This window comes from Chlorocebus sabaeus, chromosome 23 (genome assembly GCF_047675955.1).
Source record: "Chlorocebus sabaeus isolate Y175 chromosome 23, mChlSab1.0.hap1, whole genome shotgun sequence".
NCBI classification, from domain to species: Eukaryota; Metazoa; Chordata; class Mammalia; order Primates; family Cercopithecidae; genus Chlorocebus; species Chlorocebus sabaeus.
The window spans coordinates 40,817,690-40,835,630 of NC_132926.1; the positions used below are offsets into that span (position 1 = coordinate 40,817,690).

Sequence of the window (17,941 nt, forward strand, 5' to 3'; positions counted from 1 at the left end):
ATTCTTTAGGCATAAATCTAACCTTCTACTACCACCCCATTAATAGGTGATTATACTGTAAATAGGTCAAGAAGCAATCAAGATTTTTTAGGATAACCAAGCTGAGGTACATGGAGGCAGAATCAGGCACAGAAAAAATTTTCACATGGAAGAAATCTTTCAGAACCTTTTATATATTTAAGTGCAAAAGAGAATCCTGAGAAGGCAGCTGAGGTGTGTTTTATTCCTGCTAACCTTGTGCAATATGAAAGACTCGATTCATTCTAATTTATAAAATATATGAGTGAAGAAAGTAGGTTGGAACATAGATTGGAAAGTAGGTGGAAATTATAAAATGTGATAGTCCACTTTTTCATAATCTTGTCCACAGGTTTTCACTAAAGAAATGCTATATCCTATGTGTTCTATATTAAAGTGTCACAACTGAAGGAAACTGGTAAACTCAGTTTTACCTCTACAAAGTTTTTAAAATCCCTATTTTCAAAACACTTGTTTTGCAAAATAATAGAGAAATATCATGCAAACAAATTACTCACGGAAATAAAGAAAGGGCTGGGCTCACCTGAATAGTTGGCACTTTGTCTTTACATTCATGAAAATCTACGGATGTTAGCAAAGAATCATTTTTCTCACAGCTCTCCTGGCTGATAAGTGTGTCCACATAGTTGGGCTGGGGGAAGATCAGGTGACTCTTCCGAGAGTCCGAGGTGAGGGAGACCTCGTGGGAATAGGTCTGAAGGAAAGCCTGCACCCCATCCATGCCCACATAGTGTGAGGTGGGCACACTCGCCAGGCCACCTTCTGAAGCCTGCAGCCGGCGTGACTTGAGCCAGCGCCGCAGCCTGAGCGCCAGCAGTACGAGAACGAAGGCTAGGAAGATGCAGGAGACTGCGGCCACTGCCACCACCAGGTACAGCATGAGGTCAGAATTGTAAGGACCATTGGAGGGCTCAAGGCTGCCCAGGTCGGCCAAGACTTCGGGGATGCTGTCAGCCACAGCCACGGTGAGTGTGATGGTGGCTGACAGAGGAGGCTGGCCGTGGTCCTGGACGGCCACCACGAGGCTCTGCTTCAGCGCGTCTCTGTCCAGCAAGGCCCTCGCCGTGCGCACCTCACCCGTGTGCAGCCCCACCGCAAAGAGTCCTGGCTCGCTGGCCTTAAGCAGGAGGTATGACAGCCAGGCGTTCTGGCCTGAATCTTTGTCCACTGCCACTACTTTGGTCACCAGGTAGCCGGGCTGTGCGGAGCGGGGTGCCAGCTCCAGGCCAGTAGAACCGTCTGTGGGGAGGGCTGGGTACAGGATCTCGGGGGGGTTGTCATTCTGGTCCAGCACAAACAGGCTCAGTGACATGTTGCTACTGAGAGGGGGGTCCCCGCTGTCACGTGCGGTCACTGTTAATTGTAGTTCTCTCAACCGCTCATAGTCAAAGGATTGCAGTGCATACAGGACTCCGGTGTCAGAGTTTATGGAGACATAGGAGGACACTGGTGCCCCCTGGATGGTGTCTTCAGCCAAGGAATAAGTGACCTGGGCATTCTCCTCACTGTCGTGGTCCTGTGCAGTCACTAAGAAAATGGAGGCCCCTCTGGGGTTGTTCTCAGGGATGTAGACTGAGTAGGATGAGTGGGGGAAGGTGGGTGGGTTATCGTTGGTGTCTGCCACCTGCATGGAGATGTGAGTTTCCCTGGACAAGGGAGGAATTCCACCATCTGTGGCTTTCAGTGTGATGTTATACAAAGAGAGTGTTTCCCGGTCCAAGTTTTTGGTTGTGACCAATCTATAATAATTATCTATTGATTTTTCTAATTTAAAAGGTAGATTTTCTGGAATGGTGCAGGTCACCTCACCATTCTTCCCAGAATCTCTGTCTTGTAGGTAGAAAAGAGCAATTACTGTTCCAAGAGGTGTGTCTTCAGGGATTGAGCTACTTAAAGACGTCATAATCACTTCTGGAGCATTATCATTTACATCTAAAACTGTGATCAGTACTTTTGCCTTTGTCAGACTACCAGGAACATCTTGAGCCTGAACTTCCATTTCATAGAAGCCAGTTTCTTCATAATCTAATCCTTCTAAAGTTGATAATTCTCCTGTAAGCGAGTTCAGATGAAACATCTGTAGAAGTTTAGGAGTTATTTTCCGAAAAGAATATGTCACTTCCCCATTGACTCCCTCGTCCAGGTCGATAGCATGTACCGTGAGCAGTTTTGTGCCCACTGGTACATTCTCGGGGACAGTTACTTGGTACTGAGGCAGAAAGAAGACAGGCGCGTGGTCATTCACATCCACCACTGTTACCTGGATGCGGGCGGTGCTGGATCGGGGCGGGTCGCCGCCGTCAGAGGCTGTGAGGACCAGGTGGTGAACCCGCTCTTCCTCCCGGTCCAGCACCCGCTCCAGCACCAGCTCCGGGTACTTAGTTCCATCGTCTCCACTTTGCACAGCCAGGGAGAAGTGGCGATTGGGGCTGAGCTGGTAACTGTGGAGGGAGTTCGTGCTTACATCTGGATCCCCAGCCTCGCTTAACGGAAACCGAACCCCGGGAGCTGTATTCTCCATTATTTTTACATTTATTTCTTCCGTCAAGAATCTTGGAACGTTGTCATTAATATCTATTATTTCCACCTCTATAGGGTAAAGATTCATTTTATCTTCCATCAGGATGTTAAAGTTTACCAGACACCGCGCGGTCTGAGCGCAGATCTCTTCCCGGTCTATCCTGCCCGCAGTGACCAAGCTGCCGCTGCGCGGGTTCAGGGCGAAAAGCTGCGTCCTACCTCTGGAGACGATGCGGACTCCGCGCTCCGCCAGCTCCTGGGGCTCCAGCCCCAGGTCCTTGGCGATGTCACCCACAAAGGACCCTTTGTCCGTTTCCTCCGACACGGAGTAGAGAATACGTCCTGCCCAGGCTTCCCACAGGGTCCCCAGGAGGATGGAGAGCAGGAGGAATCCTCTGTAGTCCCCGCCCCTTGGCTGAGCCGCCATAGTAGTCCTGCTTTTCTTGCTCAGGCGCCAGTCTCGGGAAGTGCTTCAGAATGCGGGTGTATCTGGGTGGACACCTCTGTCTTCGGAAGGGGAGCTCAGAATCCAGCAGGATAGAAGCTTAAGTTTAGTGCAGCCTAGAAGAGGGCTTATCGCAATCTGTCGTTTCTCTGTGCTGTAAAACTCGGTGGTTTCTGTGGGATCTCTCGCACCGTTTTTCCCTGGTTGGTGAACAGCGGCGCTCTGAGTCCTTACTAAGTTACTGCACCAGATTGATGCACACAATACATTGATTTCATAGAAAATTGTTTCATCTTTCAAAATTTCCCTGTTAAATTTCTTTGCTCTAGATATCCCTGATAATTTAAAAATCCATTTTAAGACACTGAATTAATGCAACAGTACTCATGGATGGGTGTTTGATAATCTTACATAATTTTTTTAAAAACTGCTTTGCCTTGCAACTTTCAAGTGACTCTTTTGGGCACTGACTCACACGTTATTGCACATAGGAAAATCAGTCATTGAAGGCAAAAAGGTAAATTTTATTTAAATACAAATGAAAAATTTTACATAGAAAATATTTACATCAGTGTATATAAATTTTAATTAATTCAGTATTAATTGAACACATATGTTCTAGACACCATCATGCAGGATTCAGAAAGTCAAAATTGTTGTAAAATATATAGACCTATTTTAATAAATTTTTGATTGTATAGAACCTTAGAGATGGTCTAACACCTTCATTTTAATGAGAGGTAGGGGGCCAGACGCGGTTGCTTACTCCTGTAATCCCACACTTCGTGAGGCCGAGGCAGGCGGATCACCTGAGGTCGGGAGTTTGAGACCAGCCTGACCAACATGGAGAAACCCCATCTCTACTAAAAATACAAAATTATCCGGGTATGGAGGCACGTACCTGTAATCCCAGTTACTCAGGAGGCTGAGACAGGAAAATCGCTTGAACCTGGGAGGCGGAGGTTGCAGTGAGCCGAGATCACACCATTGCACTGCAGCCTGGGCAACAAGAGCAAAACTCCGCCAGAGAGAGAGAGAGAGAGAGAGAGAGAGAGAGAGAGAGAAAGAGAGAGAGAGAGAGAAAGGAATTGCCTTGTTCCTGATTATTGATTATATGGTAGTAGAACAATGTCGGAATCCAAATATTCTCACTCATAGTCTTGTGAGAAAAAAAAGAAAGAAATCATTGTTTGTCTTGGCTGCAACAGTCAGCTATAGAAGCAACCCATTTTCTACAGAAGGCAGAAATCTGCAGAGATCCTACTGGGCTGTGAATTCATAAGAAAGTGGATAATGGATTGGTTGATTCTTTTCATTAAGCAATTCATTTCAACTCTTCATCCTAGTATGCAATTCAAATCTTCATCCTACTCTATTCTAGTGTAATTGAGAAAACAGGGATCTCTAGACAGCATTTGAGCAAAATGCAGGACTGTCCTGAGAGGATCCTTAGAGGTACTGTCTCTCCACTGATGTTGATAGAGTAAAACTAAATTACTGATGGATCCGAGGCTACCCTCTGCTAGCAGAAAGAAAAGAAAGCTCCTTTCACACAGTTGCAGAATAAAAGAGAATGACCTGCTCTGGAATAAAGACCTGGCAAGAAACAGTCTTGGTTTGTAAATTATTTTAGGTCCTGGAGAGTAGCTGGTGGAACCAGGAGAATCCAGAACTAACACTAAGAAAGCTTAACTTAGTTTTGTGGGAGTCTCCTAAGTAACCTATTTCTGCTTTCTGGTGGCATTGCTCCAGAATACAGGGAATACTTTGAAGGAGATTATGTTTCCATCTATCAAAATAATCCATAGTTATCTTTGCATTCACAAAGTAGACAAATTTTGTTTAAAGGAACTAATAGAGGTATTACAGATGAATTCTGTAAACTGGAGTTAAGTTCTATTTGTTTTTTTTTTTTTTTTTTTTTTTTTTTTTTTTGAGTCAGAGTCTCGCTCTGTCGCCCAGGCTGGAGTGTAGTGGCGGGATCTCAGCTCACTGCAAGCTCCGCCTCCCGGGTTTATGCCATTCTCCTGCCTCAGCCTCCTGAGTAGCTGGGACTACAGGCACCCACCACCTCGCCCGGCTAGTTTTTTGTATTTTTTTAGTGGAGACGGGGTTTCACCATGTTAGCCAGGATGGTCTCGATCTCCTGACCTCGTGATCCACCCGTCTCGGCCTCCCAAAGTGCTGGGATTACAGGCTTGAGCCACCGCGCCTGGCCAAATTCTATTTGTTTAATAGTACTTTTGAAATTCTTGTTGAGGCAAGCAAAGTGTATGATTATTAAACAACATAAGTGCTTGTTGTAGACATTTTCAAACAAACTTCCATGTTTGGAGGTTATAGCTCTCAATGTCTTGATCCATTTCTACCTGATGCCTCAGGATTCATAGTTTCATCTCACATTTGTTTCTTATTCTACTGTTTTAAAAAAGTCTCAGTTAACTTATTGTGTCTTGGTACCTTCTTTGGAGAAAAAGAAATAACATCTAGTTAAATTAAATTATAGACTACTCTGAACACAAAGCATACATACTCTATGGAGTAAATGGCTTCATCATCTCTAGCATTCACATTTTCTAAGTTATTGAACATCATAAAATTAAATATTAAAGATCTTTACTAGACCACCAAAACACGTTTAATAAAATCTGACATAAGCTCATTATATCAAATTGAAATCATTTCATAAAGAGTGTATATTATTGTTGACTAAGATATTGGGAAGAATCCTAACCATTTGTTTGGTTGCATTAAAAAGAATTCTATGTAAAGTCTATTTGGCTTCCTGGGCATTGAACTGATTACCTTCTCTCTTTTCTTTTTGGGACTTTTTTTTTTTTTTTTTTTTTTACTAAAAAACTAACAAACAACAAAACAGTTCTTTGAAGTTCCATTTAGATTTTCATTCTCAAGCAAAGATAAAGGTATTTTCCAATGTTTCTCCTCTGAGATTTTACTCCTTCCCCTTTGACAATTACTACCTCAACAGAAGCCTGATCAGAAATGAATGCCTTTCAGGCCGGGCTCAGTGGCTCACGCCTGTAATCCTAGCGCTCTGGGAGGCTGAGGCGGGTGGATCACTTAAGGTCAGGAGTTTGAGACCAGCCTGGCCATCATGGTAAAACCCCATGTCTACTAAAAGTATGAAAATTAGCTAGGCATGGTGGAATGCACCTGTAATCCCAGCTACTTGGAAGGCTGAGGCAGGAGAATCAGGGAGGAGGAAGTTGCAGTGAGCTGAGATTACACCACTGCATTCCAGCCTGGGAGACAGAGCAAGATTCTGTCATAAAAAAAAAAGGCTTTCACAGACCATAAAATAAGACAATAATTTGGTATTTTTTTCCTGATGTTTCAAAATTCTATAATGAACTGTCAAAACCTCAGATAGCCTATCTTATTATTCATGATCTGTATTGCAGGTGGATTAAAGAACCTCATTTAGTCAGAACTTAGCAAATTCCATGATTGCCAGGATGTTTAACAGTTGGTCAGTCCACATGAATGAATGACTTTTGCTAGAGTAGAAGTTGGTAGTTTTTCCATCAGTGAAATGTTTTATTTGTTTAAATGAAATGGTCACAGGTAAAAAGAGAATAAAATAAACCAGTGTGGTCTCCATGAAAAGTAGTTAGTGAGCTTTCCCTATAACAATGAAAGCTCAAGATGTAGTTTAACATCCCAAATTAGTGGTATAATAAAATGACATTCACACTTTCAGAGTTTATGAAGTAATCATACATATAACAGCCCATCTAACTCACGAGACTAATATCCAAGATTCAAGTTGTTTAAAATTGTTATTTTATCAAAGTATATCACAAAGATACAAAAAAATGAGCTTTTGAAGATGTGTATGATTAGATCTCTTGGTTAGGTATACACATTTGGAAACTTGAGATAAATAAATCTATAATAATTCCTTAAATGTAAATACCACAATATTGGTTTAGAAAAACACTTATTACTCTTAGCACCTTATTTAAAAACACATCAACTCAATGTTATCTTTATAAAGACTGACAAAGTCAGGTTACAAAGGAGGTTCCATTTATTTTCAAGGTATCATCTCAATTACTTTTTTCTTACACATTCATAACAAATTCAGATGCACAAGTGGCCAATCCATTCTATAATGCCACTAGATTGTAGAATCTTCCAACTCATGACTGGAAAAAAATCTTGACTATAATGTAGTTCAACAAGTCATCAAATTATAAAATCCCCTGTACTCCATTAATTCCAGGGCCATCAACTTGCTTTTGAAGACTGCCGGTAACAGAATCTCCTATCTCCTTAGTGATCCGTTTTCTATTCGAACATCATTGATAGTCAAAAACTTTGCTGTTTTCTGTTCATGAAACAATGATTTTGTTTGCACATTTCAGTCATAATAAATAAGACCAATCAGTCTTCTAAATGATAATCCCCTTTTTCTTGAAATATTTCAATAAACAGTTACTATGTGATGGAAGCCTTATTGTCTGGGTTAAAATGCTAAAATATTTAAATTTTTATTTATTTGAACCTCATTAACATTTGTTCTCCCATTCACCAGTCATTTATTTTTAGAGATATGTCCTGTAAGCAGACACTACCAAGCATGTTTTAAAATTCATTTTCACTCTTTATTTATTATTAGTAGTATTTTTTGAGACAGAGTCTCACTCTGTCACCCAGACTGGACTGCAGAGGCGCGATCTTGACTCACTGCAACCTCCACCTCCAGGGTTCAAGGGATTCTCCTGCCTCAGCCCCCTGAGCAGCTGGGATTACAGGCCCATGCCACCCCACCCAGCTAATTTTTGTATTTTTAGTAGAGACAGGGTTTCACCGTGTTGGTCAGGCTGGTCTTGAACTCCTGATTTTGTGAGCCCCCCACCGCAGCCTCCTAAAGTGTTGGGATTACAGGTGTGAGCCACTGCACCCAGTCATTTTCACTCTTAAATACTATCAGGCACACAGTATGCAAAAGACATCGTAGTAGGCACACAGCATCGGGGGCTTAGTTATTTCTTAACAACCTAATAATTATAATAACGGTGATGTCAACAAATATTTGTTCACTATGCTGCTTTATAGTTTGAAAAAAAAGTTATAAAATTATTTTCTTAGAATTTCAGTCAGATAGATAAGGAAAATCTTGTTTTAAAAAATAATATAAGTAGAGCTTATTTGGGCCAAGCTTTAGGATTGCATCCCAGGAACATAGATTTAAGTTGCCCTGGATTCACACTCTATGAGTAGCAGTTAGAAGTGGATTTTTACTCTAGACTGGGCAACAGAGGGACATCCCATCTCTAATAAGGGAAGTCTTTTAAGTCTTAATTTTAGTTGGAAGATAATGGCGATTGTAACTGGCCCAAGTAAATGACAGATAGTTACAGGAATGTTATTCAAGTCTTTTAACGCCAAAGATCAGGTGCTCCCTGCTGCAGTTACCAACTATTCTTATCTTTTTAAAAATAATTTTTGATTCCTAAGTAGTAAAGGTGAAAGATCTCTTGTATGAACCTCCGTCATTTACAATTATTAAGTAACATCGAAAAAAACAAAATCTTTTTTTTTTTTTTGAGAGAGAGAGAGAGAGAGAGAGACTCATTCTGTCTCCCAGGCTAGGGCACAGTGACAAAATTATATCTCACTGCAGCCTCAAACCCCTGGACTTAAGCAATCCTCCTATCAGAGTTTCTTGAGTAGCTGGGACTACAGGTGTACAACCACACATCTGGCTAATTTTTTTTTTCTTTTTGGTAGAGACAGAGTGGTGCTATGTTGCCTAGGCTGGTCTCAAACTCCTGGCCTCAAGGGGTCCTCCCGTCTCAGCCTCCTGAAGAGGTGGGATTATACGTGTGAGCCACCATGCTAGCTAAAACCAAGATCTTGATAACACTGACCTAAATTAAGATTATTTTTCCCCACATTAGAAAAAGAAAGAAACTTACAAATGTCACATAATAGGAAAAAACCTAAGAAACGAGATGTACTCAATCCAAGACACAAATAGTTTGCCAAGAAGAGAAAGGTAAAGAAAAACTAGGACATGCATTATTTTCCCCCCACAAAATTAAGACTTCAGAACATTCTTTTGATATAAAAGAAAAACATTAGAATTATGTGATTCCCTGCAAAGGACTAAGAAAATTAAGCACTAATCAAAGATAATCTTTAATTTTCATGCCAACCAATAAAAACAATTCCCTCACCTGAACAAGGGAGTCTTTCACTTTACAAAATCACGAATCTTCCTGTACCAAAAGAGGTTCACTTCTCTTACAGCCATCCTGGCTGATGAGTGTGTCTAAATAGTTGGGTGGCGGGAAGATCAGATTACTCTTCTGCTTCCGCCTGGAAAGAAACTCACCTGAAGTCGCCTGGGGTCTCCTTTCTTTTCAAGTAAATCCTGAGTTGTGAGAAGAGGCTCGCTCTTCTCACAGCTCTCCTGACTGATGAGCGTGTCCGCATAGTTGGGCTGGGGGAAGATCAGATGACTCTTCCGCGAGTCTGCAGTGAGTGAGACCTCGTGGGAATAGGTCTGCAGGAAAGCCCGAACCCCGTCCACGCCCACAAAGTGTGAGCCGGGCATGCTCGCCAAGCCACCTCCCAAAGCCTGCAGCTGGCGTGACTTGTGCCAGTGCCGCAGCCTGAGCGCCAGCAGCACGATGACGAAGGCCAAGAAGACGCAGGAGACCACGGCCACCGCCACCACCAGGTACAGCGTGAGGTCAGAGTTGTGAGAACCGTCGGAGGGCTCCAGGCTGCCCAGGTCGGCTAGGATTTCCGGGATGCTGTCGGCCACAGCCACGGTGAGCGTGACGGTGGCCGAGAGAGGGGGCTGGCCGTGGTCCTGGACGGCCACCACGAGGCTCTGCTTCAGCGCGTCTCTGTCCAGCAGGGCCCGAGCCGTGCGCACCTCGCCCGTGTGCAGCCCCACCGCGAAGAGTCCCGGTTCGCTGGCCTTGAGCAGGCGGTAGGACAGCCAGGCGTTCTGGCCCGAGTCTCTGTCCACCGCCACCACCTTGGTCACCAGGTAGCCAGGCTCTGCAGAGCGGGGCGCCAGCTCCACGCCAGTGGAACCGTCTGTGGGGAGGGCGGGATACAGGATCTCGGGCGCATTGTCATTCTGGTCCAGCACGAACAGGCTCAGTGACACGTTGCTGCTAAGAGGCGGGTCCCCGCTGTCGCTGGCTGTCACCCACAGCTGTAGGTCTCTCAACTGCTCATAGTCGAAGGAGCGCAGGGTGTACAGAATCCCAGTGTCGGAGTTGATGGACACGTAGGAGGACAGGGGCGCCCCCTGGAGGGTGTCTTCTGCCAGTGAGTAGGAGACTCGGGCGTTCTGGTCCATATCAGGGTCCAGTGCATTCACAGAGAAGATGGAGGCGCCCCTGGGGTTGTTTTCAAGGACATAGACTGAGTAGGATGAGTGGGGGAAGGTGGGCGGGTTGTCGTTGGTGTCTGCCACATTTAGGGAGATGATTGTTTCTGTTGACAGAGGTGGTGTTCCTTTGTCCGTGGCTGTCACAGTAATGTTGTATAAGGATACCTCTTCCCGGTCTAGAGCTGCATTTGTCACTAATCGATAATAATTGCTAACTGACTTTTCCAATTCAAATGGGAGACTTCTCGGGATGGAACAGGTTACCAGGCCATTCAGGCCAGAGTCTCGATCGAACACTTGAAAAAGAGCGATGACTGTTCCTGGAGGTGCACTTTCAGCAATTGTTCTGCTTCCAGATGTAACAACCACTTCTGGTACATTATCATTGACATCCAAGATAGTTATTAAGACTTTCGCTCTGTCTCGAAGACCTGGCTGATCGCGGGCTTCAACACCCAGCTCATAAAATCTCGATTCCTCATAGTCTAGATTTGCAGAAGTTGAAATTTCTCCAGTCAAAACATTCAAACAGAAAACTTGTGAGATCTTTTCTGTAATCTTCACAAAGTAATAAGTTACTTCCCCGTGGACTCCTTCATCCTGGTCGGTGGCATTTACTGCCAACACTGGTGTGCCTACTGGCAGGTTTTCAGGAACACTTACACGGTAGACAGGCTGAGTAAACACTGGAGCGTTGTCATTCACATCTACAACTGTTACCAGAATTTGGGCAACGCTTGAGTGGACAGGGTCACCGCCATCCATGGCAGTAAGGACCAGGTGGTAAACGGCTTCTCCTTCCCGGTCCAAGGTGCCCTCCAGCACCAACTCCGGGTACTTGGGCCCATGGCCTTCGCTTTGCACGTCCACTGAGAAGTGACTATTACCACTGAGCTTAAAGCCCTGAAGGGAGTTTATTCCCACATCAGGGTCATAGACCTCCGTTAGTGGAAAACGAGAGGATGGAGCTGCGTTTTCGAGAATTTTCACTTCCAATTCTTCTTTTAAGAATTGGGGTGTATTGTCATTAATGTCCACTATTTCCACTTCCACGGGATAAAGATTCAGTTTATCCTCGACAAGGATGTTAAAACTCACCAGACACCGCAGGCTCTGAGCACAGAGCTCCTCCCGGTCTATCCTACCCGCGGTGACCAAGCTGCCGCTTCGCGGGTTCAGAGAGAAAAGCTGCGTCCTACCTCTGAAGACGATGCGGACTCCATGCTCCGCCAGCTCCCGGGGCTCCAGTTCCAGGTCTTTGGCGATGTTGCCTACGAAGGAGCCTTTCTCCAGCTCCTCCGGAATAGAGTAGCGGATCTGCGCTGCCGCGGCCCCCCACAGCGTCCCCAGGAGCGTGAGGAGCAGGACCTGCTCGCTGCGCAGCGGACGCCTCTGCAGAGGCGCCATTACTGGCTTATTAGAGACTTCTCTGGGATTAAGAAGAGGAAAAACAGGTCTGCATCACTTTTGCTCTTCTCAGAAATAGCGGTGAAGTTCCTTCAACAAGCAGAGACCGGATGCGAAGCGTTTCAGGTCAGAATTTCCGCACAGCTTTCCTGCTTTCCTGTCTGATTTGCTTTGTGGTTGGAGGATGTAACTCGAGTTTCCGTTGATTTTCTTGCCCGGGTTAGTGAACAGCGACGCTCAGAGTCCTAACTTAATACTGCATCGTTTTGTGAAACTATCATACAGAGGCTTTTATTTCTGCTAAATCTGCATAGATGACACTCATAATATTTCGCTTCCCAAGACAATGAAGCATTTAGAAGAGTGCAAGAGATTATTCTGAATAATTTTAAATGTTCTCTGATGTTTACCATTCATTTTTATGAAAATATCTCTTAGGATCTTGGGGAACAGAAATAATATTACAATCTTCTGTAAATTTTGAATTATCATCACATTTCACCATCATTTATACTAGTCCCACTTTCAATAAGGGTACCAACAACCACAAACACATTTTTTTGAGACAAACTCTCTCTCTGTCTCCCAGGCTAGAGTGCAGGGGCACAATTATAGATCATTGCAGCCGCAACCTTCTGGGGTCAAGGGATCCTCCCACCTCAGCCTCCCGAGTAGCTGGGACTACAGGCATATGCTACACAAACACGTTTTGAACCAATTCACTATAGTACCCAATACAAGAGTTGCCATTTTAGATCCATTATTTCTTTTGATTAGCATAGAAATTAAAAAATGCCCTGACACAGGCAACATCTGTGTATACTTTTAAAAACATGCAAAGGGAAGTAAAAATATTATATATAGGTTACATTTAAAATGTCTTAAGATATACATTATGTTTAATATATTTTAGGATTGACTGCATTAAAACTAAGTAAACCACTTAATTGTACAGATTTGTGTCTAATTCTGGATAGATATGTCTGAAAATGACAGTGTTAGACAATACTGTATTAAAAATGTTTCAGATTATAGTATATTAGGATTAACAAAAATTTCAAGACTATCAAAAGGAGGCTTTCTATGAAAGAACAACTGCCATACAGATATTCTACAGGAAATTCTACAAAGAATTTCCTAGGCACCCTACTCCACACCCAGAAAATCAATAAAATAATGTAATCAGGAAATATTTAATCTGTAAACATTTTATCTCTAAATCAATGAATTGAAACCCAGTTATATTTATGGAAGGAAAGGTTTGAAGAAACTCACCTGTTGCAAATTGCCTGAATTAGAAGGCATTTTTGGATTGTCATTACTTTCAAACCAAGACGCTTCATCACATAGCAGATCTTGTGGTGCAGCATCTTCAGCCTTTATATTGAGAAATTTAAACTCGGTGTTTGAGGAATGTGAGGCAGCACACAGACTGTAGGAATAAAGCAAAGTCCTTTCACTGTAGTTGGGGAGAACTCCAGGTACAGTCTTGGAGTAGAGACCAGGCTGAAAGTAGCCCTCAGTGGCGGGTCTGGAAGAGCGTCGCAGGCGCAGGGAGATGGCCAGAATCACCGCGAGGAGGAAGAGCACTGAGATCAAGGCCAACGCCACTACTAGGTGAAACTAGTACTGCCTGAAGGTCAGAGGGAGTGGGACGGTCGCTAAGGTCAGGTTGTATCTCTCGCATGCTATCTGCGAAGATTAGGTGCAGCGTGACGGTGGCTGAAAGAGGCGGCTGTCCTCCATCACAAACAGTGACCAGCAGGCGCTGGCGGGCGGCCTCCCTGTCGCCCAAGGTACGCGCCGTGCGCACCTCACTGGTGCGCAGTCCCAGGCTGAGCAGCCCGGGCTCGCTAGGCTGCTGAATGTGGTAGGACAGCCAGGCGTTGGGTCCCGAGTCTGCGTCCACAGCCACCACCTTGGTCACCAGGTAGCCAGGCTCTGCAGCGCGCGGCACCATATCGAAGAGCGCAGAGCCGTCTACAGCACCCGCAGTGCATTGTCGTTGCGGTCGCCCACCAACACCCGCAGGCTCACGTTGGCGCTGAGCGCCGGCGAGCCCTGGTCGCGGGCCTGCAGCGTGAGCTCAAAGGCGCGCAGCTGCTCGTGGTCGAAGGCTCGCTGCGCGAACACGACCCCGCTCCGCGCGCTCATGGACACGTAGGACGACAGCTCCCGCGGCTCCAGGTCACTGGCCACGATGTAGTAGTAGACAAGGCCGTTAGGTCCCAAGTCGGGATCGGAGGCGCTAACATGCGCAATGGAGGCTCCAGGCGGGTTGTTCTCAGCTACATGTACCGTGTAGGAGGGCTGGTGGAAAACTGGAACGTTGTCATTGACAACAAGGATGTGCAGAGTGATGGTCTTTTTTTTTTTTTTTTGAGACGGAGTCTCGCTCTGTCGCCCAGACTGGAGTGCAGTGGCCGGATCTCAGCTCACTGCAAGCTCCGCCTCCCGGGTTTACGCCATTCTCCTGCCTCAGCCTCCCGAGTAGCTGGGACTACAGACGCTCGCCACCTCGCCCGGCTATTTTTTTGTATTTTTTACTAGAGACGGGGTTTCACCGGCTTAGCCAGGATGGTCTTGATCTCCTGACCTCGTGATCCGCCCGTCTCGGCCTCCCAAAGCGCTGGGATTACAGGCTTGAGCCACCGCGCCCGGCCAGAGTGATGGTCTTGCTGGAGGAGAGCGGTGGATTGCCTTTGTCGGTAGCTGTGATCGTCACATTGTATTCTGGGATCTGCTCCCGGTCCAGGGCTCCATCTGACACCAACCTGTATGTGTTTTTGGTATCTTGAACGATTTTAAAGGGAAACTTTCCTTTTAGTTGGCATAGGATTTCTCCATTAAATCCAGAATCTAGATCATGTGTTTTGATCAGGGCAATAGCAGTCCCCAGCTCAGCATCTTCTTGTATATGTTGGGATTCAGAAGCCAGGGTTATCTCCAGGGCATTGTCATTTTAATCTGAAATATCTATCTGTACTTTACAATATGTAGTGTGATGTCCACCATCCTTTGTTTCCACCCCAATTGTGTAGCTATCACTCTCTTCAAAGTCCAGTTCTCCAACAGTGGTGAGTTCCCCCGTTTTACTGTCCAGCTTGAACAATTGTCTCACTGCCTTACCAATATTGATGAAGGCACTGATGATCTCGGCATTAACGCCCTCATCCAAGTCAGTGGCCATCACTTTTAATACCAAGGAGCCAGCGGGCAGGTTCTCTGCAACACGGACCCTGTACATGTCCTGAGTAAATACTGGCGGGTTATCACTTGCGTCTGCGACAATTACCCTGATCTGGGTGGTACAGCTTCTGGAGGGCTCGCCCCCATCCACAGCTGTGAGGACCAGGTGGTGATGCGGCTGCTGTTCCCTATCCAGGGGTGCTTTCAGTACTAGTTCTGGGTACCTACTGCCATCCAGGTTCTCCTTCTGAATTAAAAAGAAGTGCGGATCAGGGCTGAGGTAGTACTGCTGCAGCGAACTGACACCTACATCAGGATCCTGAGCAGATTCCACGGCAATGGTGGCTCCAGTGATCGCCAGTTCGCTGATTTCCAGCTCAGTGATATTTTCGCTAACGGTCGGTGGGTTGTTGTTAATATCCTGGATCAGCACGGTTACATGAAAAAAGTTTAAAGGCTTTTCAGCAACCATTTCAAATTCCAGAACACACGTTGACTTCTTGCCACAAATCTCCTCTCAGTCCATACGGTCGCTCACAAATAAGTCCCCATTTTCGGGGCGCACGGTAAAGAATTTCTTCTCTGCAATAACCCGCAGGTTCCGAGTAGGTAAATCCCCTACGCCAAAACCCAGGTGCTTGGCGAGGTTCCCTACCAGGGAGCCTCCGTCCTGCTCCTCGGGAATAGCGTAGCGGATCGGTTGGGAGAGCCCCTGGCCTAACAAAGAGAGCAGGAAGAGAAACAGCATTCGCCTCCGCTCTGCTGGGCAGCTCCATCCGGAGCTATTTCCCATCCCAGTCTCTGCGCCTTTGCCTTTCTAAATCCGCGGAGAGGAGATCTTTAAATAATCCCAAGACCTCTCTGAGCAGAACCAACTATTTGTTTTGTCTTGGTGCTTGGGTTCTCTGATGGGTGTCTCCGCTGCAGGAAGCCGGATAGAGAGTACACTTTTCTTCCAAGTTGGCTGCGGCGGGAGGAGCCAATACTTTGCACAGCACTAGCCAAGAGCGGCACCCGGCGCCTCCGCCACAGAACTGCAGTAGTGGTGACTAAATCCTCTCCAAATAAGGAGTCAGTTAGGAGAAAAATCGGCAGTGTACTGATAGTGATACTTTCTTCCCATTTTAAAAGAACTTTTAAAAAACATTAAATATATTTACTATATCTTTAGTCTGTTATTTCTTTTAATTTGAGCTTTATCCATCCAAATCAAGTACCTTTTACTTGTCAAAGGGCAGAGATAATCTTGCTCAATCCCGTCATGTTTTTTAGTTTCTATTTTCATAAAATGGTCATAATAACATCTTCTCTGCTTACTTTAGTAGAAATGAGGACCAAATAAAATGATACATAGAAAAATCATACGAATGAAAGCTATTTTTGGTGATGGCAGAAGACGCAGTATAAAGATGCTTGAAATATCAGCTTCACGTGTATTGTTATTGCATTCTATTTCCTTTTCTTCTAACTTCTAAAAGTTATAATCTCATAGCTTTTAGTTTCATTCTATGTTTCACTTTCTTCTCTTTTATCTTTATTATTTCCCCCCAAAAGAAGTTACAGGTAATGAGGAAATGATTGACCTTATAAAATAGAAGTATAGCAAGAAGCAAGAGGGTCTCTTTTCCTTTGTTTCCAAGTGTCTACTTTTAATTAAATAAGTATGATTGAAATTTTTTCTTTTTTCTGTAGAGGTGGGGTCTCACTATGTTGCCCAGGCTGGGCATCAACATGTGGCTTTAAGCAATCCTCCCACCTCAGCCTCCCAAAGTGCTGGGATTATAAGGCATGAACCACCCTGGACCAGATGAAAAACTTTCACAAAATACGTTTTTTCATACTACATCACAATTGTTCTGAACTGTACTGCTTCTTCTTAAGTAGCCTGACAATGATGTGTTTATTAGGATTGGGGAGTGAATTGTGAGTCCTTATAATTATATTATTTAATTATGTAAGTAATCTTCCTGTCCACTTTTCCTTGGTCCCCAGTTTACCATCTGATCATACCAAACTTTTGTTATTTACACTTTTCCCTGGTCAATAACATGCCATTTTCCATGTTTCTGACAGGTGTCTTATAGTTTTAATTACATTTCCAAACCAGAAAATCTTCTTAAAGAAATTATCTTTAGCCTACATAATGTATTGTTATTCTAAAACCAGGCAGGTGCGCAGCAATAAGCAATGAGTTCCACACTGAATTTACCTTATAGTGGAAAAGCATTATAGCATCTTAAACTAGTCATGATATCCAGAATTCTGGACAGCCACTCATTGTCACCTTTATACAAACATCAAAAACATAACTGACTCAAGACTTTGCTCCAAAACATTCCAAAGCAAGGGCCTTCCCACACAATGCCAAGTGTTCATTGTATGAACACTTCAATTAGTATGAAAAATTATTCTTCAGAACACATATAAAACTAAAAACTCAGATATTTAAAAGTATATGGTATATATAGTATGTACATTCAGAATGTATGGATCAAGCATTTTATAAAGTCTGTTAGTAGTTTATAGAGGGTTTAAAGATATTTTTCCATTGCACAAAAAAGTTAACTCAGAGGAAGCGTACCCAAATCCATAACCTTTACTTTTTTTTCAAACACCCTACTCTGAGAAGCATATAACATTTTCTTTTAAAAAAAATGGAAAAGCAAGTTTTCACATAGGAGTTAATGATGTCGCACCTATTCTATAGATTCTCTTGTTACTCTTTGAATGCATTCACTATTCAGTGAGTTTGTACATTTTACATTTTGGTCAGAATGTCTGTGTGTGTATGTATGTGTGTTTGTGTGTGTGTATGTGTATATATATATATGTGTGTGTGTGTGTATAATTGACTGCTCTTTAATAATGTTTAAAAAATAAAAATCAAGTGATCTTAGGTTCTTTAATGTGTCAATTAACCTTTCATGTAGTTGAGTAATGTAGCTTACTATCCCATTTGT

General features: G+C 44.1%; 1 protein-coding gene across 8 annotated transcripts in view; it reads right to left on the reverse strand.

Moving 5' to 3' along the window:
* Positions 1-17,941, reverse strand: part of LOC103245184 (protocadherin gamma-C4) — a 179,238-nt gene that overhangs the window by 132,502 nt on the left and 28,795 nt on the right. Inside the window, exon 1 of one of the 8 annotated variants that reach the window (XM_038006805.2) lies at positions 9,369-11,985. The exons of 6 other annotated variants lie outside the window; for them this stretch is intronic. In XM_038006805.2, coding sequence (XP_037862733.2) covers positions 9,369-11,792 — 2,424 coding nt within the window. In that variant the 5' untranslated portion in view covers positions 11,793-11,985. Of the gene's footprint in view, positions 1-562; positions 3,213-9,368; positions 11,986-17,941 lie in introns of those variants that run through there. One more of the 8 variants, XM_038006811.2, reaches the window with a different exon arrangement.